This window comes from Pongo pygmaeus, chromosome 2 (assembly GCF_028885625.2).
Source record: "Pongo pygmaeus isolate AG05252 chromosome 2, NHGRI_mPonPyg2-v2.0_pri, whole genome shotgun sequence".
In the NCBI taxonomy this organism is placed as follows: domain Eukaryota; kingdom Metazoa; phylum Chordata; class Mammalia; order Primates; family Hominidae; genus Pongo; species Pongo pygmaeus.
Window position 1 is genome coordinate 126,547,084 of NC_085930.1, and position 25,360 is coordinate 126,572,443.

General features: G+C 39.7%; 1 protein-coding gene across 17 annotated transcripts in view; it reads left to right on the forward strand.

Annotated features, from left to right (window-relative positions):
• Window positions 1-25,360, forward strand: part of NEK10 (NIMA related kinase 10) — a 264,785-nt gene that overhangs the window by 40,492 nt on the left and 198,933 nt on the right. For 14 of the 17 annotated variants that reach the window (XM_054479800.2, XM_054479798.2, XM_054479804.2 and 11 more), the window contains 7 exons: window positions 6,733-6,817; window positions 15,058-15,099; window positions 17,218-17,296; window positions 18,386-18,453; window positions 20,400-20,479; window positions 21,460-21,546; window positions 24,453-24,677. In XM_054479800.2, the coding sequence (XP_054335775.1) occupies window positions 6,733-6,817; window positions 15,058-15,099; window positions 17,218-17,296; window positions 18,386-18,453; window positions 20,400-20,479; window positions 21,460-21,546; window positions 24,453-24,677 (666 nt within the window). The remainder of the gene's footprint in view (window positions 1-6,732; window positions 6,818-15,057; window positions 15,100-17,217; window positions 17,297-18,385; window positions 18,454-20,399; window positions 20,480-21,459; window positions 21,547-24,452; window positions 24,678-25,360) is intronic. The other 3 variants (XM_054479808.2, XM_054479801.2, XM_054479807.2) reach the window with 1 other exon arrangement.

Here is a 25,360-nt window from a genome sequence, read left to right on the forward strand (position 1 = left end):
ATATTGATTTGTGGGCTCTTCCTTCTTTAAGCATCTCAAAGTTAACATGTTTAAAACAGTGCTTTTGAGTTTTCTCACTCAATGTGTGAGAATGCCTCAGTTTTAGTCTTCCCCATCGGCTAGTCCAAACCCCCATCATCTCTTGCTCGGACCATTGCAGTAGGCTAACAGGGCTCCCTGCTTTTGATGCTTGGCTCTTTATACTCTGTTCTCAACATTGAATTTAGAAGGATTTTTTCAAAATCTCCTTCAGATTATGTCAATCCTCTGCCCAGAGCCTTCCAGTGACTTCCCTGAATAAAAAATCCAAAGGCCCTGTTCTTATTTTACAAGGCTGTTAAGCTCTGGCTTCTCCTGTCTCTCTCACCCCAATCCCTATTGCTCAATCTTTGCTCACTCTGCTCCAGCCCCACTGGCTTCCCCACTGGCTTCCTTGCTATTCTTTGCAGATTACAGTATTCCTGCCTCAGGGACTATGTATTTAACTACTGTGCTGTTCTGACCTAGACATCCATATGGATCAATCCCTCAAAGAACTCAGATGCTAATCTTATCAAAGAACTGTTCTGTGACTGTCCTAAAATAGCATGCCCAGTACTCATTAAATCCTTAACCTTGATTATTCTCCACTGGCCACCACCTGATATGCATTTTTATTTGTTTTTGTGTTCAGAATGTAAGCTCCATGAGTACAAGTGCATGGGTTTTTCCTCTGCTGTACTCCTGGGCTTATAATAGTACTTGGCTGATCACAGGTGATGAGTATATACTAAATATTTGAAAACATTCTGAAATTTTCATTAATTATGTAGAAGAAATACTCTAAGAATGCATTTATATCCTGATTTTAGGGGCCAACATGATCCATTTGATGGGTTTCTGATTGGGTGTACATTTCATGCTAGATTTAGTAGGGGACACAGAGAAAGAACAAAGACCTATTAAGAATAGCAAAATAAGTCAGTGAGAATTCCCTAAATAATCATTTAGGATGAATTTCTTCACATATATTCTTGTTGCTTTTTTTTAAGTTTTGCATGGATGTGAATTTTACTTTTTCAGCTATCCAAAAAAATGGGACTCTGTTTTATGAATTTGAGGTGATATTTGTTTTGAAATAGGCTTGAATTCCTCTATTTTTAATGAGTCAAAGATGGCATGTTGTTTTGGTTTGTCTTGTGTGTTAATGAAAACAGTACTACAATATGAAAAGGGCTGTGACATGAAAGAGACAGAGTGTGCTACAAATGACGGTCAAAGTTGTCACTTCTGCCATTTGCATCAGTTCCTGGGTTCAGTTAACCCTGCTTCATTATAATAGCACAGCTTCGTGGACTGACTTTTTACTCGGAACCCTCACATCACATATTTGTTTCTCTTACTGTGTAAGAAGTTGAAACCCTGGCTACTTTTTCCCTTTTCAAATAATGTGTCTCCAGTGCTTTTCCTTCTTTTTATATTGATGGCAGAAGATGGCACCTGATGCTGACAGCAGAATGGCAGGTGGTCATGGACAGGGGTGGCAGGATCTGATCACGCTGCCATGTATTAATAGTCCTGTGAAAACAGTGGCATAAGTTCAGTCATAAGAGGGGACAAATATTTGCCCGCTCGTGAATTTGCTTCTGTGTGGCTGCTATATTGAGACATGGCCTCTAGAGAAATACTATCTTTGCAGACAGGTTTTTCAGGGCTGCCCCCATGCCACTCTGCTGAATGCTACTGTTCCTATATTAAACATGTCTGCAGAGTCACTTTCTCTTCAGCCATCCCTGTATAGACTTAGGTGGAGGGGAGGGATGGCAAGAGCACTGGAATGGGAGTCTGGCACCCGGCTCTGTTACTTATTGTGTAGCTGTGGGCCAGACACTCAGCTCCTCCAGGCCACAATTGCTGAGTCAGTAAAATAAAGGTGCCTGTCTTGACAATCTGTCACTATTATTCACTGTAATTCTCCAGTTGCACTAAGCTGTGTGTTTCCCAGTCCCTCAGCTCTTGGCAAACAGATGTATATATGTGTGTGTGTGTGTGTATATATATATATATATATATATATAGTCTTACAGAGCATGCAATTCTCCTTGAACACCAGCACTTCATCCCATGTGCCCCGTCCTTGCAGTGGGTTAAGGGCTGAGAGCCAAGGAAGGAACAACTGCTCTTTCAGAGGTCAGCGCAAAGAGAGGAGAAGCCAGAGGACTCAGACACCAGGAATTCTATTTACATTTACAGCAGCAGAGGCCACGTAGAAATATTAATAGCTTTGGGCTTCAGTTCCCAAATTGCAAAACAAAACAAAACAAAAATGCCATTTGGTTGGAACAGAAATTTCAACTCTGAGATTTTTCTGGAACTCTTCATTTATATACACTTCTTTATTAGTTTAAAAAAAAACTATTCTGGAATTTTTGTTCTTTTCTTTTTCCTGGGAGGTGGGAAGGAAACAAACTTTTTATATTTATATTAATATGAAAAATCACTGAAAAAGTCATGAAATTTCCTCATGATGTTTGTATATGGCTAACAGTAAAAATACCACTGTACACATATTTGTAGCGTGAATCATCTCTTAAAATGCCCCATGGCTTTTCCTTTAAATAATGAAAAGTAATTAGCATTCAACATCACTAGGTTGCTAGCAGCTGTTGCAACCTGATCATTATTTCTGTTAGATCTTTGGGATGTAGTATCTTTGCCCTATAATTCAGGCTACATGCTGTCTTTAGCTAACCCAACACCTGAAAGAGAAACTTGTCGTGTGCCCTCTTCCTAATTATAAAGATTAAAGATATCCTCTCTGTATTAGGAGCTTTAGAATAACCATATTTTTATAAGTGCCCCCATAGATGATTATTTTGAATTCAAAATGTATTTCAAATTTGGTTTATTTTTCCCAATGCAGGGTATGTCCGATTTGAAGTCAGGATGAACCCATAGTATATCCTGGATGTGGCCTTGGATAATTCTGCCTGGCTGGCAGTTTTGGGATTGGTTGAATCCTGACTCCATTTTCAGAGGAAACTGGGCTTTGTCCCCTTGGCAAAAAGGGGTCACTGACAGGGTGCTGGGCCAGAGGAGGGGCCAAGGTGTTGATAGCAACTGTGGTGGGCAGCATAGCTGCCAAGAGTCTTGGTGATGGAAGGAAGAGTAATCCTCAGCCAGTGATATTCTTTGGACATCTTACTCAACATCTCTCCACAGAGCCAGGCCTTGTTGGGGGACTGTAATCTATAATGAGCACTCAGGAGTATAAGGCTTTGGGAAGAGCCTACCTATCAACCTCCTTCCCATGAAGTCAGTCTTTGCAGATGGAAGGAATGGTGAGTGGCTTGGGGTGGAGTGTGAGTATGGTGGGGTGAGGAGTAGCACCTCTAGTGGCAGTCACTACAAATGTTCATCCTAACTTTGAGGAAGATGGTTCTCTTCACTCAGGTTTGAGACGTGCAGGTTTGGGGGCAGAGTTGAATTTCTCAGGATCATAGAGGAGACAAAGATGAACTGTACCCAGAGGCAGAGGATCAGTGTGGGACAGGCCAGGCAATGGGTGGCATGGGTCCACAGCTTAAGTAATTGCTCTGTTTGACAAGGGGGCAGATCTTTATTCTTGCTGGATACACAATCAGCTCAGCTGTGGAGGTGGGAGATGTGGGAGAAATTATATAGATTCTAGTCTAGAATAGCTTCCATTATCTCCCTTGCTTTTTCTTGGCTGAGTATGAAATAGAAGATGCTTTGTGTTTTAGGCTTTTGTTAACGTGTGCACCAAGCACCACTATGGAACTAGCTTGGAGGGCAGTGTGAGCAAGTGTCACCTGGCCGGGACCACCTTCTGTTTCCAAGTTCCAGTGCATGGCAGCACTCAGCCTCTCTTTCTCACCTCAGGAGTTCAGTCTGTGCTGTGTTGGCCACTTCTGCACAACATACACTGTGGTTAGAACAACTGCAGGTGACTGGCCTCATATCATGGAGAACATCTTTCAAATTCTTTATGAGTTTCCAGTGTTGAAAAGCCACAAAAGGCTTTCATGGGAAGCACTTTAGGCACTGGACCTTGGCCCAGCCATGTAATGAGAAGGTCAGCGTGACTGGGAGGAAGTGAACAAGGGGCAGTGGAAAGACATGAGGCCAGAGGTGTAATGGGGAGGCCAGGCCCTGGAGGGCCTATGAGTCATGGTATGGAATTTGGTTTTTATTCTGAACGAGATGGGGTCTGTTGGAGGATTTGGGCTGAGGAGTGACATGAATGGACTTGTGTTTGTAAAGAATCACCTTGGCAGATGTGAGAGAGTAAAGGAAGGGGCAAAGCTGGAAGCAAAGATGCCAGATAGGAGGCTTTTGCAATGGCTCAAGCAAAAGATGATGGTGGCTTGATCCTGGGTGGTGGTGGAGGAGATAGTGAGAAGTGGATAGGTTGTGGAGGCAAATATTTTAAAGGTAGAGCAGACAGGATTTGCTGAGGAATTGGCAAAGAATGTGAGGGAAATAGAGGAGGCAAGAAAAACACCAAGGGTTTCTGTCTGGTCACCTAGATGACTGGAAGGATCAGGCTTGAGGGGGAGTTCATGAAGTCAATTTCAGACATGCCGACTATCAAACTGAGATTCAGGAAGCCATGGGTTGTAGTTTCAGTCTGGGCTCTGTTGCTCCAACTCTTTGGGTACAAGTATCCTCAACAACTGATGTGAAATGCACCTTGCATTGTGCACATTCTATGGCCTATGAAGCAATATTGGGAGCTGACTGAAAAGCTTTAACATTTTGACTGCATTTACTACTAGCTATAACTGGATGTGGGACAGCTAAGGGACAAAATAGAAATTGTTCACAGTGGCCCAGCCGGGTCAGGAAGGGATGTGGGTGTCACCAAAGAGCATAGACTATCCCTACCCTGACTTCCTACTTCTAAGCTAACCTCAGCTTCTGAGCTCATAGAGGCATGTCAGTGGAGGGATTCTGTCTTGACTGATGTGCTCCCTTAGGTTTAAATCTAAGTGAGAGGTTCCTAAAATGTGCTTACCTTTGCCACACTGGTTTAAATCAGAGAATTGGTCATCCATGTGTATTTGAGTAGCTGCTGGGTGCAAGGCCTTGTGACCACCTCTGAATTTGATTAGTGTCTGGCTTCTTTCAAAAACATTGCAAAATTGCAATTGTCCTTATTTTAAAGACCTTTGAAGGATGCAACTAAATCATTCTTTGCTAAAGAAATATACTTTTTGAAAGCCTCTCAAAAGGTAGTTGAGTGAATACTTGTAGCATTTGATGACATTGAAGGGATACTTCTAAGTTGAATAGTTCTTTAGAAATCTGATGATGGTATTTTGGATATTGGCTATATTCAATGTTCGAAGCAAAAATCCAGGTTTTTTATTGTTGTTGTTGTTGTTTTTTTCCCTCTGAACAGACCTGTGGCAAATACACCTTCAGTTTCTGTCATAATATGACTTCTCCAGTGACTGTGACTTTGATTTCAAAGGGTTCTGCTGAATCTCACTATAGAACTGTAGGGAAATATTGGTGCTTTGCCCAGAATCCTCCCGTTCTCACCCTTTTGGTTTTGGCACCTTCCTGTCCAACAACACTTGCACCAACCACCCTCAGGTTCCTTGAGTCTGCCTTGCCTGCAGGCACAGAGAGCCAGTGGGAGTGTCTGGAAATGTTCCGTCGGTCCCTCCTGCAGCTCTTAGCGAATGGCAACAGCTTCAGTACTATAGAAAAGCCCAGTGCCCTTGCCTCAGTACGGGACAACTCTGAGCAGTAACTTACATTCCAGAGCCCCACTGATTGGGTTGAGGGGAGATTTTGGCTGATGTGATACCCTTGCATGGATTTCTACTCTTCCCTTTCCTGTTTCTCCCACTCTCTTACTGGCCTCTCCTGAGAGCATGTTTTCAATCATTAATTTGCGCACTAATCTTCATCTCAGGGTCTGCTTCTGGGGAAACTCATCTAAAAAAATACTTTATCCCTGTGTTTCCCAAACTGAGCACCAAACTGCCTCAGGGTTGCAGAGAACTCCCAGGAGACACTGTGAGCTATTTTCAATTTTCTAAAAAACAAAACCAAAAACACCCTCAGTGCTACTCAACATCCATCAGATACAGCATGAACAACTGAAGGCAGTTTGTAATTTCAATGTTAGGTCATCCTGCCTTCCTTTAGCTGATGGCATATCTTTCAGAAGCTAAGTTTTCAGTGGTTGTTATGATAAAAAGAAAAAAAGTACTATATGAAAGGGGGAAGAGAAAACAAAGATGGTGAAGTCCAGACTGATTGCCAGGCTTGAGAAGTTGTTTTGTTTCTACTGATGCACACATCCCCATTAATAAGTAAGTGTGGTTATGAAAATAATCTTTTGATGTAATGTATTATTTTTTCAAATGGATACCAATTTGTTATGGCATAAATTCTTACCAAGTTGGACCTACCTAAATTTTGGAACATTTAGCTCTTTCTTTTGATCTTAGGGTACTATGAAATATTACTGAGTCAGTAAGGGTGGTGGCATGAACCAAATAAGTTTGGGGGGGCCTCTCCTCCATACTGATAAAGATAGTTTAAATGTGTTTTGAATTAAAATGGGTCAAGTGTTCAAGTACCAAATAACAGTCCCCAGTGCAAATTAACTAAGTGCTTCATGTGTTCTTTATACTCCTTCATAGCCTTGCATTTTTATGAATTGTTACACTGGGGTTTTAAACGTGAACATGTTCTTTTGTTTTCTTCTTTCAGAGAGTGGGTTAATCGAGCCCCATCTATTCATTTTCTGAGAGTGTTAATCTGTCTGAGGCTACTAATGAGGGATCCATATTATCAGGTTGGTTGGAAAAATACAATTTTTTTTTTTACTTGTTATAAAGTCTTAATAAAAGACCGGTGGGCTTTTCTTTGAAGTAGTCCATGTTTACTTTTTGTTTTCTCTCTCACAACTCAATAGCTTCCATATATGGGGAATGTCTCATCTACTATTTAAAAAGATTTGAGAGGAGCGCTTTAATGGAGACCAAAAATTTGTATATTTCTGTTGTATTACTTATGGGATTAAGTGGATTGAACTTTTTGGTCTATGTTTTCTTTGCTATCTGGTATTTTAAACCATTTACCATTCAAGGAGGTATACACTTGGCTACATCTTCAAACATGTTCAAGGCCAAGCAGCTCCCTAGGTCAAAGTCAGCAGTGATGAGTGGTGGCCTGCTCATGTGGCTGAGAGGCAGCCAATGGAGCTTTACTAGCTGCTCCAGGGTCAATCCCTTCCCAACCTCTAGAAGTCAAATTTGAGTTAGACGTGAGCAAGGAGCCTCCTGCTTGTCCCAAAGGAGGGCACTGAGGTCAAGAATCTTTTCCTGGCTGGGCATGGTGGCTCACGCCTATAATCCTAGCGTTCTGGGAGGCCAAGGTGGGTGGATCACTTAAGGTCAGGAGTTCGAGACCAGCCTGGCCAACATGGTGAAACCCCATCTCTACTATAAATACAAAAATATTAGCTGGACATGGTGGCACGTGCCTGTAGTCCCAGCTACTCAGGAGGCTGAGGAGGGAGAATTGCTTAAACCTGGGAGGTGGAGGTTACAGTGAGCCAAGATCGGACCAGTGCACTCCAGCCTGGGTGACAGAGTGAGACTCTGTCTAAAAAAAAAAAAAAAAAAAAAAATCTTTTCTTCTTTCAGTAGTTAGTTTGATGTTTTGATGTGCCACCTCTGGGTTTTTTTTGTTTTTGTTTTTGGGAGACAGAGTTTTTCTCTTGTTGCCCAGGCTGGAGTGCAATGACATGGTCTCAGCTCACTGCAACTCCCACCTCCCAGTTTCAAGCGATTCTCCTGCCCCAGCCTCCCAAGTAGCTGGGATTATCGGCATGCACCACTATCCCTGGCTAATTTTTGTATTTTTAGTAGAGATGGGGTTTCACCATGTTGTCCAGGCTGGTCTCAAACCCCTGACCTCAGGTGATCCGCCTGCCTCTACCTCCCGAAGTGCTGGGATTACAGGCATGAACCACCATGCCTGGCCTCTGTTTTTAGTGCCTCTCAAACTTTAATGTGCATGGGAATCACCTGGACATCTTGTACATGCAGAATCTGACTCAGTAGGTATAAACAAGATTCTTCATTTCTAACAAGTTTCCCAGGGATGCTATTGCTACTAGTTCACAGCCCATACTTTGAGTAGCAAAGACATAGTGCTTTAGCTGTGAGGCTCTGAAGAAAAGCTTACTTAACACTTTTTTTTTTAACTGAAAAAGTATCTCCTTTTATGCCCTGTCCTCATAAGCTACTAGGAAGCTCACACCTTTAATTTGGAACTCGATTTTATTGATGAATTGTTATTTGAGTCAGAATATGTTTCCTTAAGTGCCAAGTTTGGAAAAGTAACCATCCTCTGTTTTACAGGGAAGCCCAAGGCCATCTCAGTGGGAGCTATCTTACTTTCTCTTTGTTGTTTGAAATATTTGGGTTATCCTGCAACTCTACTTCCCTCATATTTCAGAAGTAACCATCTTTTCCATATTTGGCATTTGAGAAAGTATTTTGGTACCAACCAGCCACAGAGCATGCTCTGATTGGACTCTTCTGGGATTCATGGGCACTACACATCTTTCCATTAGAAGAATTGTCCTATTCCTCATACTGTATTCTAAACTGGCCTTGTGCTATTGAAATTTAGCTAACCACAGCCCTTTGGATATGTGAGCCAGGGCATCCTTGAAATGGCTTTCTGTCCTTGTTGCTCACAGTTTTCTGGGTAGGTAAGCATCCTTATTTTCCTGTGACCAACCATACAGAACTGTGTGTTCCATGCATTTCTGAGCTGCTTTTCGCAATTCTGTTTGGGTCATGTATAAATGAGCATGGGCCATAAGTTTCCTCTTGCCTGGATCAGTCTTATTATGTGCTTACTGTTCCCATTTAATTATTCATAGCGCCGTCTTTTATTCCCCAATGTGTTTTAGTTTAGATGAAAACATTATATGTGTAATATTAATAAAGTTTTCCAGGAGGAAGGTCTGGTTAATCTGACTTGAACTAGCAAATATTTGTCCTCGAGACATTCTGTTTGTTCAGAAAAGCTGTTGGTAAGAGTGTCTTACTCTGCTGATCTCCCATCTAAAGTTATGCCTTTCTTAATCTCATTCTGGGTGGATTGAACAGGGTTGATTGTACTGCCCTCTGAAGGAAAAAATTCAGAGATGACTTTATGAGATTTTGTGACCAAGACACATATTAAACGAATATTGTCCTAATGGCCAGCCTTTCCATAGAAGGGAATTATCTCCGAGTCTGTCCTCCCTGCACTCTTTCCACACAGAAGACCACGTGCTCAGGCAGTTGTTTAACATCTTGAGGTGCCAAGAATTGTTGGCTGAAGTCACAAAGCTATGCTGGGGTTTACTACAACTTGCGACTTATGCCAGTGACTCTCAGCGTGGCTTTTTCATGGGCATCTGTTCCTTTCCTCTCTTGTTCAGTCAGTACTGCAGGGTCCATAGCGGCTCTTTCAAGCCATCTTCATTTTTCTCAACCAAACCCTCTCCTGCCCCCATTATTCTCATCAAATTATATCATCCTCTGTTTTACAGGGAAGCCCAAGGCCATCCCAGTGGGAGCTATCCTATTTTCTCTTTGTTGTTTGAAATATTTGGGTTATCCTGCAACTCCATTTCCCTCATATTTCAGAAGTAATATTCCTCCTCCTGGCCAAGGCTTACCCTTCTACCTGCTCTCTTTCTATTTTTCCTCATCATAAAAATGTCCTTCTCTTGACCCAGCTATTCCTTCAAGTCCTCCTCCTACTTTCATACTATATTTCTTGAAAGGTCAGGCTATGTCTCCTGAATCCAGTTGCTTTCCACCAGGACTGATGTATTGCATAACTTGCACATTGAATTCTATGTACAAGGTTCTCTCTGGAAGCCATTTAAATAGACCACACTGGGCCATGCTGCAGTCCTCATTCCTCGACTCAGAGGTTGCAAACTGGTGGCTTGTAGACTGGACCTTTCCTGCTGGTACAGTTTCCATTATATGTTTAGTGAATGTTCCAGCCAGGAAAGACTAGAAGGAATGACAGAGAAGCCATTTTGAAGATATAATTGTTTAGAGTTTTTCAGAATTAAAGGAAGACACGTATTGAGATTTCAGTTACAGCTGGAGTCCCAAGCAGGATAAAGATAAATGTTCACCTGGATTCACTATAGTGAAGCCATAGCACATTGCTTATCAAAGATAAAGAGAAAACCTTAAAAGATCCTGAATTGTAATTATGTTACAAACAATAATAAAAAATAGTGGGATTGAGTAGTCTTCTCTCAGCCCTTACATTCCCCAACCTGTTTTTAGCAGGAGACACACTTTACCACATTTTCTCTTTGCCCCTACTGATCCTGAGAACCTCTAGCATTTATTCAGCATTTTTTGGGTATTATTTACACATTCCTATTCTTAACCTTGTCTTCCTAAATAACCTTCCCCAAAGTTTTTTTTTTCTTTATTGTCTTCTCCCATATCTTCCAAGCTCTTGGCTTCAACTATCTTTTTGTTGTTGTTGTTTGTTCACAAGTTCATATCTTCAGCCTCAAACTTTCCCCTTTAAGTCCCAAGTTTCCAGAGACATGTTAGACAACCACCTCGATGACACAGTAGCGTAATGGTTCTCAAAGTGTGGGCCCGTGTACTGTTTACAGGTCTCTGAAACCCTTTCAGGGATTCCACAAGATCAAAGCTATCTTCAACATGATGCTAAATTATTCTAAATCATGTTATTTGTCTTTTCACTCTGTTACATGTGTGCAGTGGAATTTTCCCTAAGCTACACGACATCTCATGACATCATGGCCCTGGTAGCTGATGGAACATGTGTACTTGTGTATTCTTGTGTTTAAAAATTTCTCACTTTTAATTTCTAATGCAATAAATATAAACAGATACATTCTAACCCATATAAACAAAGCTCTTTGAGGTTCTCAGTAATTTTTAAGAGTGTAAAGGGGTTTGAGACCAAAACTTTGAGAACAGCAATTGTAGCATATTATACTCAATAACTTTATAATGGAGCTCTTCAATTCTTCCCCTCATCCTTGAACTTTTGGAATCAATTCCTGATTCTTTTAATGTCACCATATTTTGTCAGACTGACGGTAGAAAACTTTAGAAGTATCTCTTGTATTTCCTTTTTTTCTCATCCTCCTACAAATCAAGTATACCAAGCCTTTTAGAAGAGTGGTTACTGTTCCAAACCTAGAAAGATAGGTAAAGGCCAGTCCACAGAGGGGCATTAAAATCATAACCAAAGAATAAACTTTGGCCAGGCGCGGTGGCTCACGCCTGTAATCCCAGCACTTTGGGAGGCCGAGGTGGGTGGATCACGAGGTCAGGAGATCGAGACCATCCTGGCTAACACGTTGAAACCCTGTCTCTACTAAAAAATAGAAAAAATTAGCCGGGCATGGTGGCGGGCGCCTGTAGTCCCAGCTACTCGGGAGGCTGAGGCAGGAGAATGGTGTGAACCAGGGAGGCAGAGCTTGCAGTGAGCCAAGATCACGCCACTGCACTCCAGCCTGGGCAACAGAAGGAGACTCTGTCTCAAAATAAATAAATAAATAAATAAATAAATAAATAAATAAATAATAAATAAACTTTATGGAGCCACTGATGATTTTTGAACAGAGGAGTAAATCGTCATGTCAGTGATTCAGTGTTAAAAGTTATGCAGTGTGTTCAGCATTCATTGATTTAGTTGCCACGTAGGCTTAGGATGAGAGCACCTAAATGGAAATGACAGTTTTGGCTGTAATAAAAATATATTGGCAAAATGTGCTCCATTTTTAAAAACGTACTTTTTACCAGTATTGTATTATTGAGTCTATTTTTTTTAAAAAAGGAACAATTCAGGGGGTAAGCTTAGGAAGGACATTGTTCACAGTTTACAGATTGAACTCAAGTTCAGATTACCCAGGGGACTTTCTCCAAGTCATTAGACTCAGAAATATAGAAACCAGTTTTATGGCCCTCTGGCCTGTGACAAGGGAAAGATGCTGAGGGCTAAAAGGGCACACAGGGCGCATTGGTGTAATCTAAGCTTGCAGTCATATTTGCTTTTCAGGTCAGTAACTAGAAGTGTTAAGCCCATGTGTATACATACCTTGTAGTCATGGTTTTCTTTAGTTTACACTCTTGGGTTAGTACAGTCCTGTTGGTATAAGGAAAGGAAATGCAAGGAAGGCCAGGGTCTGCAAGCAGTCTCCTGGCCTTGCTCCACTTTCCATGGGAGCATGGAGGGCAAGTGTTCATTTCATAAATGAAGGTTAAATTCTTGAGTACATAACATAATGACAAAATTCTGTAAGAGGGAGTAAGCGTCTTTCTCATTCTTCCACTCTATAGCAGCACTTCTCAAACTTTATTCCACAGGAGTAATACGTGTCCTGGGAAACGAAGTGTGCTTTGGTTAGGGATGTTTAGGAAAAGCTGCACACTAGTTCTTCTTTTAGAGACTTATAGTGCACAGCAGCTCCAAAGAGTCCTGAGATAGAGAATTTGTTAAATCTATTTTACCTTACATTTCCCAAGCTGATTGGACAATAAAACTCTCTGTCTCTCTCTCTTTTTTTTTTTTTGGTAGAATGCCTAATTCCATCCACTGCACGAAATAAAATGACTGTTTCCAGGACATGGTTTAGGAAACATTGAGTTAGTCCCATATCATCAAAATTATTGAATAAATTTATTGTCATGGCAAACATTTAAAAATAACATTACCATGACCATTTAAACATTATTCTCTTCCTTGGTGTCTTCCCACTCCCAAGCTTCAGATAAATCTCCTTCATGTGAACAACTCCCAGGTTTTAATCTTTTGCCCTCACCTCATTTTCTGTGGCCTGTTGTATTTTTTTTTCACCTGGGCCTCCCATTGGCACTGCAGTATGTCCAAAATACAGTCCTCTCCTCTATCTCAGCCTATTCCTTTCTCTTTCCCTGTGTTAGTTAATTATGACATTGTTCCCAGCCACTCCCTCTTAAATAGACTGATGTCATTGACTTTGCTTCTTTTCTTCCAATCTTTCTTCATGTTCAGTTGATCATATCGCTTCAAATACTATCCCTTTCTCTCCATTCTTATTCCTGCTGTCACTGACCCCCAACTGAGCTCCCAGTTGATACCCTCCCCATCTCCAGTTCATTTTATGACTAGAAGGAAGTCCCCACAGCTAATTCTGGCCAGTCACTTGCTCACACGTTTTCGTTGGGTATCATGGTCTGCATGAAAACGTTCAAATTCAGGCTCACATCTAAGTCCTCCCACAGTGTGAATCCACCCTAATTTTCTAACATTTTTTCCCAATAATGCCCTCCATGGAGTTATGGAACTGCTTCTCTCGGAATTACAGCATGTCTTGGTGTTTTGTCTGCACAATTTCTATTCACCTTTGAGCCTCCTGTTCTCTTTGCTGGAATCTCCTTTATTTTCACCTCTTCCCGATCTTTACTCAGCAAATCCATCCATCCTTCCAGTCCCCGTTTAGAGACCACCACCCACATGAGGTGTCTCTTAGTCCTCTCAGCAGGAATGAGGTGTCTCTATTCTGGCCCCTCATAACACTGCATGTATAATTTACTTTTAACACTTATCTCATTCTGTCTTAAGTTCTAGTTGTTTGTATACCCACCTTATGCTTGCTTACAGCTCAGCAAAGCGCACCCCTGCCATCTACATATTTGTGTCTCCAGAGCCTAACTCAAGGATTTTTACATAGGTGGAATGGAAAAAATGTTTGTCGAATAAATATAACTGGTTTTAAATGTTATTTTAATTTTTATGTGTACGAAACCTCCTACCATAAATAGAGATCGTACATACAATATTCTCATGCTCTTTAATTATAACTCTTCTAGAGTGAATAGCATTGATGAGGCTTCAAGTTAGTAGGTAGTCATAGAACTATTTTTAATTGAGTTCTAAATGTTCTTTTAAAATTTAATTTAGTTGTAAGTGTGTTCAGTATTTCCAAGTTCACTTTATACAGAGTATGAAATCCTTGACCCAGGAGGCCTTGAGAGAAAAAGGTCCCTGTGCCTTTTCCCAGTCTGCCCACTCACTGGCTTCATGGCAGAACTAGACTGTTCTCTCCCACGCTCATGTACTCGTCCCTGTGCACTTCCCAGAATTGAAATTATGGCTCTTGTTTATGTTTCAAATAACTTCCTTGTGTGCATGTTAAGTAAGGAGAGAGATGTCAATATAGATGTAATTAAGCAGGTTAAAGCCACCTGAGAATATTTGTCTATAGATAAATGACAATGTGGCTAACCTAAGAGCACTTACTATTAGTAGATATCCAGGCTGGTCCATTTCACAGTTTAAAGTCCTGTATCATGAGACATTGTCAAAAATTATCTTTACATTTATTTAGAGCATGGGTCTAATAAGATCATTCATCTAATAATTTTGAGAAGCTCTTTCTGTCCTAGAGCAGTGCTTCTCAAACTGTACTGTACGTGCATATGACCTGGAGATCTTGTTGAAACTGAGTGTGATTGAGCAGGTCTGGGGTGGGTGCGGGATTCTGCATTTCTTTTCAGCTCCCAGGTAATGCGGGTGCTGCTGGTTCATGGACACTAGGCAGAGACCTAGCAGAGGGTTCTTGGAGTTTGGTGATGAACTCATCCAGGTTCGTCAGTTATGCAAAATGGTTTTCTTTCTGTGTCTTGGTTTTCCTCATCTGTAACATAAGAATATTGAATGAAATGGTGTCTAATGGCTCTTCTCAACTCGAACATTTTATGATGACACAGGAGGAGATAAGAAGAATGAGGCGGCAGGCTGCAGTTCTAAGCACAGATTCATTCTCTTAACCTCAACCCAACTTTCATATTTATTAATAGTTTATTTTAAAGGTAGTATGAATGACATACCATAAGTTTTCCATATTTATATTAGAATGTAGACCTTCACAAAATAATTATAAATATGAAAACTTAGTAAAGAAATTGCATGTAAAATATACTTCCCCCTCCACCCTCATCATTTACATGTGTTTTGTTGCTTTTATTTTATTAGGAAATACTCCATAGCTTGGGTGGGATTGAAAACCTAGCTCAGGTAAGATTCGTTTTGTGGTGGCTGGTCTTGCCTTTTCATTTTGTGCCTGCTCTGAGCAAGAATTAAAAGGGTATGTGACAGAAGGTGGCTTTCCTATGTTATGCTGTCTGCCCCAGAGAGGGACAGACAGCGTTAAGTGTGAGTGTGAGGCATGATACTCGCAGAGCAGGGAGGAACCCACGACATTTTGTTCTGGCTAAATTGGGCTCACTTTACTCAGCCTGATGAAATGAGAAAGTGCTATAAAAGGTCACATGTCTTTAGCTAGTAATAATAAGAAATAGGCAGCCGGATGCGGTGGCTCACGCCTGTAATCCTAGCACTTTGGGAGGCTGAGGTGGGTGGATCACCTGAGGTCAGGAGTTTGAGACCAGCCTGGCCAACATGGTGAAACCCCGTCTCTACTAAAAATACAAAAATTAGCCAGGCATGGTGCCAGGTGCCTATAATCCCAGCTACTCGGGAGGCTGAGGCAGAGAATTGCTTGAACCTGGGGGCAGAGGTTGCAGTGAGCTGAAGTTGCACCATTGCACTCCAGCCTGGGCAACAGAGCGAAACTCCGCCTCACAACAAAAGGGGCGATGACTGGAAGGCTGAAGCCCTTAGCATTGTATTACCATATGGTGGGAGGAAAAGAAATATGTGTATATATATGTATATATATTTGAGACGGTGTCTTACTATGTTGCCTAGGCTGGTCTCAAAATGCTGGGCCCAAGCAATCCTCCTGCTTCAACCTCCGGAGTAGCTGGGATTACAGGTGTGTGCCACTGGGCCTGGCAAGATAATAAACTGATTATGAAGATGTTCAAAACATTTTCAAACAAGAAAATGATTACTGTGCTCACTAAAATACTAATAAATAGATGACAAAGAAAGGAATGATCTTGACCTTATTTATTTTTCTGCTTTGCTAACTACTGAGGGAGGGTAAGCAAGTGAATATATATACTGAGCAACTCAGAGGCTTGCATTTATTAATACAATAAAACAAAATTTCTTTCTTTCTTTCTTTTTTTTTTGAGATAGGGTCTCACTCTGTCACCCAGGCTGAAGTGCAGTTGTGTGATGTCAGCTCACTGCAACCTCTGCCTCCCGGGTTCAAGTGATTCTTGTGCCTCAGCCTCCCAAGTAGGTGGGATTACAGGCATGCGCCACCATGCCCGGATCTTTTTTTTTTTTTTTTTGTATTTTTAGTAGAGACAGGGTTACACTATGTTGGCCAGGCTGGAATAAAACAAAATTTCTGATCATGTTTTTGAGTTGGAACAGGCTCGTCTCCTAAAACCTGTATAATGTTTACAGGAAGAATGATTTTCATAATTAACATGTGGCCCTGCAAACTCATTCTGAATAATTAATGGAAGATTAAGTTGGTGGCAATTTAACATTAAATCTACTTTATTTTATTATATTCTTAGAAAATTGATTCATGTTTGTTTTTTGTTTTCAAGAACCTTTTTAAATTGACTAGAGGTTTACCTCATTTAATAACAATATTTCATAAGATTATGTTACAAAGCATCTTCTTATCCATTTTAACTTCCATTATAATATCAGAAATTACCTGTTTGCCTGAGCCTGTTTCTTATTATAATCAATTATGCGCAGTGAGAATTATCAGACTACTCAGTACCCATTTTATTCTGATTATTGCTAACTGCATGTATGCTGGTTAGACATATATTCAGAGATTATAAAATATAACATCAGTAAAATATATACAATGTATTATAAAAAATTCTCCTAAAAAGATACATTGAAGAATAAACATTCTATATACTATATATTACGTATCTTATATGTATCTTGTATTTGGATACTAAATTACACCACAAACTTAGTTAAGAGTCATTTTGAGACTTTCGAGAGTTTATAGAGTCTTGAGATGGTCTTTCCCTCAACTTCATTGCATGCAAGAGAAGCCAAAGAATCTAGAAACCCAGCCACCTTTTGCTCTTGAGTGGTAACAGTTCCAGAAGGAGCATGAGAGTATTATTTGATGAATCTGTTGTGCCACCTACAGTTTATTTTAAGAACTGCAGCATCTTGTTCCTTGCTTCCTTGTGTGCTTTTGGTGTCCTCCTGACTGGCTTGTTGGTTTGGTCCTTCATGCAGTATATGGAGATTGTAGCCAATGAGTACCTCGGCTATGGAGAAGAGCAGCACACTGTGGACAAGCTGGTCAACATGACATGTAAGTGTTATTGCGGGGACACAGCCAATTTTGTGGACTTGCTAGAAAAAGCAGTATGGTGTTTGCAGCAGGAAACAAGGATACTTTAAATATTTATTAATGTTCGCATACACAGCTCAGGTGTTGAGCATCCAGGCCAATTGTTATATTCAGTGGCAACATACAGCCAGAAGGAAGATGTTTAGATTACAATCCTTACCTTGAAAAGCACACTTTATTTAATGCAAGAGAGGCTTCCATAAAAGCAAATTTTGGTAAAATCTATTTTTGCCTCTTTTTATTTCTGTTAAAATGTCAGAGACTATCCAGTTTTTTTTCTATAAAATTGGGTTAATCATGATTACCTACCTCATAGAATCTGAAACATCCAGAGCATGAAAAAGAAAAATAACAACAACAAACCTTATCTGATGCTGCGAATGTGAAAACATTGGGCTGTGAGTGTGAGGTATTCCTTAGTCACTCAATCTTCTCCTGTTGGAGGCTCTCCCCAGCCCTGCTGTCCTGCACTCCAGCTTTGATGAGCCACAGACGTCCTGCCATGTGGGATGCCCGTCCGTTTTCTTTGTGTGACTGGACTGGCTCTTCATATCTGCTTGTGGAACAGCACAGTGATTCTCAGATCCAGGGAGAGAAGAGTTTATGGGAAGCCCTGGGCACTAGGAAGTCTCTTTGAGGATGACTATTTTCCTCAGCTGAGGAAACATGCAGGTTCCTTTCATTTGCTGGCCTTCCCTCTCTTCTTTATAAGTTGAAATCTTCACAGAGAGGATCTTTGAAGAATAGGCCTCACTTTGAACTGGTAATGATGTTAAGGAGCTTCAAGTGGAAAGAGAGGTTTGCCTTTTTTCGTATTTTTATATTTCATTATTATAATAATATTACAAAATAAATACCAGTGGAGCTTGAGGAGTAATTCTTGGGGTAAAAAAGTAGCCACGCTGCTCCTGCATCTGTTATTCCTTTTGTGCTGTCTGTGTTCCCTTTGCCCTTTCTCCTGCCTGCCCATATGTACTGCAGATCTGTGCTCCTGGAAGTACTCCCCTTTAATCTCTGGATGCCTCTTTGTGCTCTTCCTTTCCTTTATAGATATTTTTCAAAAACTTGCTGCAGTCAAAGATCAAAGAGAATGGGTCACCACAAGTGGAGCCCACAAGGTGAGTGGCCCCTGAAAGAGTTAATGCTTCAGCTCCCTATGGCAATAGTTCACATTAGGGAAGTTCAGAGCTTTTGCGGTTAAGTCATGTGTAATTAGAATCCACAAACCTGCCAGCCTGGCCTGAGATTGTGGATCCTTGTCAACCCTTTTATATTCTTTACCAGCATTACAAGTTAATGGAGATATAATAAATACAAGTTTTCTGGAACTCTTTTCTTTTCTTTCCTATGCCATTTACTACCAACTAGGTTTATTACTTAAATGTTATTTGAAAAGCCCCAGCTATGTATAAACTCACCCTAGGTGTGCATCTATAAATAAGTCAACAAAAATAAACAAAATTTACATATGTATACATATAAATTCCATATGGCATGTGGGGCTTTAAATAAGTTTGAACCATATATGATTGCCATTGCAGGTCAAAACAGACTATATTTATAGCAAAATTGTTTAGACTGTAGCCATGTGGAGCCAAGTTTCAGTAACCTGTTGAGTTTCATATCCCGGGAAGCCACTTTCTCGTGTATATGGGAGCAAGATTGCCTAAATGTGTTAACACATGCCGCTCATGGTCTAGAGGATGATTCTAGGTGATATACAGGTGAACGTTTTTTGTTTCAGTAGCCATCTATTTCACAGATATTATTGCTTACAATTGGAAAAAATTTTTTGAGTTAACATTAAAGATGTTCATTGAATATGGCAAAAATTGTGAAAATGATATATAATGAATTGAAGTTTGGGAAACATTAGAAGACAGAGAAGAAAGAGAAGAAAAAGAGGAAAGGATCAGACAAATAAAGATAATGATAACTTCATTAAGATAAAATGAAATCATAAAGGCAAAAAAATCCATATACTGGAAACATAAAAATTACCTTAGCAGTCATTGCGCAGGTTGCAGCTCTGACCTGAGACGTTTTGGGAGGCACTTTTCAGGGGCACTCTGCATTCTGAAAATGTAGAGAATTTTCCGAATAAGAAAATTTGCCTTAACGAGAGTTCAGGGAAAGCCACTGACAAGATACAGACTTCCAGCTAAGTCATGTTAGTTAGGATGATGCTTGGGAGCATCAATGATGCGCTTTCAACATCAACTAGAAATCTGAGAGGCAAATGGAATGCTCGATAGTATTCATATCTTGTTTAGTTTGGCAAAAAAATGAAAGTTTCAATATTTTGTTGAGAAATAGTTTCATAATTTGGAAAGTGCCTAGCACAATGCCTGGCTCCAAGTGAGTTCTCAATGGCTGATCACTACCACTATTGTCATTTATGTCATTAATCTTCCTGGTTCTTCCCAGGGTGGGTTCAGAAGGGGCAGAGAGTACTTGGGCACATGGAAGTAGGGGGAAGTATGAGAACCAGGCTGGTCATGTAGCTTGATGCCTTTTACTTCCTGTCCTGGGCAAGGAATGGCTACAGGAGGTTACTCTCAAGAGTTCCAAAGTAAGGAGAGATGGACTCCTGCCATCTGTAAAGAACTGGATATTTTGAATGTTTAATAAAATTCTTTTCAAGATAAACTTTTATACTGACTGCAAAAAATAAAAAAGAAACTGCATAAGGCTTGATAGGGCATAATATTTTTTCACTATTCTATGGGTAAAGCCATAATAAAGTAAACAACTTGATTATATTGACAAAAAGTGTTTATAAAGATAGATTTAATGACATGAAAAAATTTCAGTAGATAACATTAAGAAAAAAACATAAGAGAGAGCAGCTTTAACATTATATATAGTTTGTGCTTAATTGTATATGCACATATATTATAAACTACTAAGCAAAAAAAAAAAAAACAGTTAAGCCTGTATGATCTTGAGAGGGAAACATTTTGCCATTCAAACAGCTGGTAATGGAAAATAAATTAATGTTAATGTTGCAAAAAGAAGCTTGTAGTACTTATATATTTAAACTTTATTTTACTTCATTTTTCAGACATTAGTAAATTTACTTGGTGCCCGAGATACTAATGTTCTATTGGGTTCCCTTCTGGCTCTGGCTAGTTTAGCAGAAAGGTAAGTAGTGTATTCTAATATATTTTCCAGTTCTGCCACTATAGCAATTTAGGTGGTAAGGATGCAAAATAATCAGTTACTTTGTCAACTACTTAATACAATTTCTTGATAAATAAGTGTGAAATAACATGTTGAAGAGAATCCTGGATAGAAAGCATTATTTAAAAATTTAAACTGGAAAGGCAAATTGCAGTTTAAAATTTTCTTTTTATTTCCTGACTGGAAATGTTTAGTCTTTTCATCTAACCCTCAGTTACTTCTAATTTCAAAATTACCATAATATTTCTTTGACAGTTGAATCTTTCTGACCATCTTAATTCATTCTTACCTGTGAATTTTAACATACAGAACATTTTCAAACATTTGTGGGCTTTGAAAAATTTTCAAGAAGATCTTTCCTCTTATAAATGTCATGATTATTTTAAATGTTTTTATGACAATAAGTGGACCATTGCCTTTCTGTGAATAACATATGATTCCTTTTGTTTTTTGATCTCTTCTCCCAAGATAATATTGGAGCTAGGATATTAAATAAATAAATTTATATGGTTAGGCTTTGTGTCCCCACCCAAATCTCATCTTGAATTGTAATCCCTGTAATCCCCATAATTCCCTCATGTCAAGGGAGAGACCAGGTGGAGGTAATTGAATCATGGGGCCATTTCCTCCATGCTGTTCTCATGATAGTGAGTGAGTTCTCATGAGATCTGATGGTTTTATAAGGGGCTCTTCCCACTTCGCTCGGCACTTATCCTTCCTGCTGCCTTGTGAAGAAGGTGCCTTGCTTCCCCTTTATCTTCCACCATGACTGTAAGTTTCCTGAGGCCTGCCTAGCCATGCTGAACTGTGAGTCAAGTAAACTTCTTTCCTTTATAAATCACCCAGTCTCGGGCAGTTCTTTATACCAGTTTGAAAAAGGACTAATACATGGATGTAGCAAAATATGCTTTTAGTAATTGCTAATATTTTTCAATTTATAGTCAAGAATGTAGGGAGAAGATAAGTGAACTCAACATTGTAGAAAATCTGTTGATGATTTTACATGAATATGACTTGCTTTCTAAAAGGTAGGATTGCTAACAGTAGAAAAAGACAATGCAGTGCCTTCATTTGACAGAAACACTTGATATTATTTTTATTACATCATGTTATTTTCATTGTAACTGAATATGATGAGTCAGCTTGGTATTTATTTTCTGTTTAAGTTTATATAAAGAAAATAGAATAAAGAAGTATATCCATTTATCTTTAGTCCTGCATTACTTCTAGATCTGGGCATAGAAGCTGATGAAATAAATTTTTGTGATATCATTTTTAATGTTTTGTTTATTGCATTTATTTATATCCTGCCTTTTTAGGGAAAGAAACTCTGAGGTGGCTTTAGTTTTAGTAATTTCAAATTGTATATTACAATAAATGATTAGATTGCTAAAATCCATTTGCATGAAGGCAAGTAAAATAAGATAGCAACTGACTTGTTTTGTGATCACCTGCTATAATAACTCAAAATCTAGAGTAAAATGGATTCATTTTTACTTGAACTGCATATTGTTCTAATAACTATCCAGATAGTTATTAGATTGTACTTAAATAGAGTTGCAATCTACATCATTTGATATTTAGTTGAGTAATTTTCTAAAGAGGCAAAATAGATAAAAAGAAATCTCCAGCAATGAAGCCCTGACACTTAACTCATAGTAAATCCTTTTGGATTCTTCTTCAAAACTCTCGTAAAAGAGCATTAAATATAGATAATACTTATAGACTTGGTTATCTGAACAAACAAGGTTCCAAGCTTGGTACCAGGTGTTGAAAACCAAAGATGAATAAGTTATAAATACGTAGTGTAGAAGAGGGTCAGACAGTGCTATAACTGATACAGTAGACAGATGCACAGGGTACTCTGGGAGCATGGAGTAGAGACTTCCCAATTAGAATGTGGAGTCATGCAAAGTTTCCTGGAGGAAAGAGGAGATATCTAGGCAGAGAGAGAGAGAGAGACAACATAAAAACACTATGTGCTTGGACATGGAGGCATGAAATTGAGTGTGTTAGAGGAATGTGATGGTTGGGCACAGCAGGAGCGTAAGAACGAAAGTGCCAGAGAACTACAGCAGATAGTTAATGATAAATTTAAAATGTAGCTAACTTTGATCAGTGTTTTCTATATGCCAAGACCTGCTCTAAGCACTTTGCTTATTAACTCATGTGATCTGCACATTAATCCTATTTTTCCCATATTTTATAGATAAGGCAACAAGACACCTTTATCCAGGTCATGATGGTCTCTGATAAATAATGATGTAAATTTTATCATGAACATCATGGGGACTCATGGGAAAATTTTAAGCATGATCAAATTTGTTTTTTGAAAGATCACTTTGATAGCAGTGTATGTGGGAGTGAGGTGGGGGTTGTTTGTTTATATCCACACATTGAGATCCACTTACAACAAGGAGAGGATGTTTGGTGTAGAAAGTTTGTGAAGGTAAAGAATACTATTTATCAAGGAATATTTATTATTAATGTCAGAGCACAAAATTTGGGAGAGAGAGGAGCCAAAGATAATCAGCTCAGGGGAAAGGAATGAGAAAGCTGTATGAGAATGAGAATATTGGAGAGGTAGAGGAAAGAGGGGTTTATATCTTGAGCATGATCAAGGATTACAAGGATGGGAGGAGCCGTGGGGTTAGCTAGCTGCCTGATGTTCAAAAGAATCCCAGCAGTTGCCCGGGAAATGGAAAACACTAAGAGCTCTTGATTGACAGTGGAGGAGTGTGAAAAGAGGAGTATGTGTCTTGATGACTCCCAGTCTTGTGGCTTGGAAGATTGCAAATATTGTGGTGGCATGAGTCAAGGTCGGGGATATAAGGTGAAGAATAGACCTGGGGAGGAGGCTAATGACTTTGAGTTTAGGGGTAGTATGGAGAGTACTTGTGGAATATCCATGTGGCTAAAACTTCTGGAAGTTAGGAGCAATGCCTGGGCTGAGATCATGATGACAGGGTAGAAAGAGTGTTTGAAATCATGGGAATGGATGACACCATCCAGGAGGGGAGTGTTTAGAGTATGAGACTGGAGGACTAAGGATGATTCTATAAAACATTTGTCATCATAATATTTCATGGCACAGCTGAACCTTGTGTCTTTACCATCAATTTAATGCACTTTGCACTGAGTGTATAGTAACTGAGTGCTTTGCCCTTAACTTACCTGCATTGTAGTGTTTTTGACATTTTCTAAGAATGTCTTATTTTGCAATTACATAGTAAGTTTCTGAAGACTAGAATAAGGCTTTTATTATTATTATTATTATTTTAGTCTTTAGCACAATGCAGATGTCATTGTTTGTCCTTGATACCTATTTGCCGGTCAGTAGGTTTTTTTTTTTTTTTTTTTTTTTTTTTTTTTTTTTTTTTTTAACAGAGTCTTGCTCTGTCACCCAGGCTGGAGTGCAGTGGCAAGTGACCTCGGCTCACTGCAACCTCAGCCTCCTGGGTTCAAGCAATTCTTCTGCCTCAGCCTCCCAAGTGGCTGGGATTACAGGCACACACCACCACACCCTGCCAATGCTGGTCAGTAGGTTTTTAATCAGACCAATGATGATGCAACGAGCCTATAATTTAGAACAGTGGTCTGCAAACTATGACCTATAGGCTAAGTTTATTCCACTGCTTATTTTTGTAAATAAAGATTTATTTTAACATAGGGATGCTAATTTATTTTTATATGTTGTCTATGGCTGCTTTCATGCTATCGCAGCATAGCTGAGCAGTTGTGACACAGATTGTACAGTTAGTAAAGCTAAAAGTGTTTGGCTTTGATCGGGCTCCTTACAGAAAATGGCACGTTGACCTATGACTTACAAAATGTTTGGGTTATATTTCATGCACTGATGATAGCTTTAGTCTTAACGTAAAGTAATCAACTCATGATGCTGTGATTCTCACCCCACCCTTTGTACCCCTTTCAGACTAACAGCAGAGTTGTTGCGCCTACTTTGTGCAGAGCCCCAGGTGAAAGAGCAGGTGAAGCTCTACGAGGGGATACCTGTCCTCCTCAGTCTGCTCCACTCTGACCACTTGAAGCTCCTCTGGAGCGTTGTCTGGATTCTGGTACAGGTTTGTGAGGACCCCGAGACCAGCGTGGAAATTCGCATTTGGGGAGGCATCACGCAGCTTCTTCATATTTTACGAGGGTGAGTCAAAGTGGGCTTTGGCCTACTTTGCCCTATTTGTTGAAGTCTGGGGACTCTGTGACGAGATGGCAGATTGGTGTGTGTCACCTCGTTCCCTCCTGCTTTGGGGTTTCTTTGGTAATTCATGCTTTCCAAAGTCATCTAGACTTGTCACAAGCATGTTCTAAATCAATGTCAGGGGCATTCATCTTTTAAATTCCTTGGGGACCCAGATATATTTATCTTTGCATCACCAACCTCTAGTACAGTGCTGGGAATGTAGAAGGCCATCAATCTGCAAATATAATGAAGGCTGAATGGAAATCCAGTAACCTAAAAAAAACCTTTGTCTTGCCACCTTTTCCTTGAATTAGTATATGCATTTTGTCATTCCAAGTATAATGATTACTAATATTTTCCTAAAATGTTTGTGTGTGCACATATATTATTATCTATAAAGAGAAAACAAAGCCTATATGAAAGGAGCAGGTGTACAATCCTTGTTTTTGAAAGATGATATCATTAATCAAGTGGTTGCCATGTTACTAACTCTAGTCCAGTTCTCTACTTTTCTCTCTAATCTTCATTACGGTCCTCTAAGGTGGGCATTCTCTCTCTTTTAAAAGTAGAATTCCAGTGACATTCTAAGTCAGGAGCATGGAGAATGGATAATTTAGTTCCCAATTGAAATTCTCTAGAAGTAT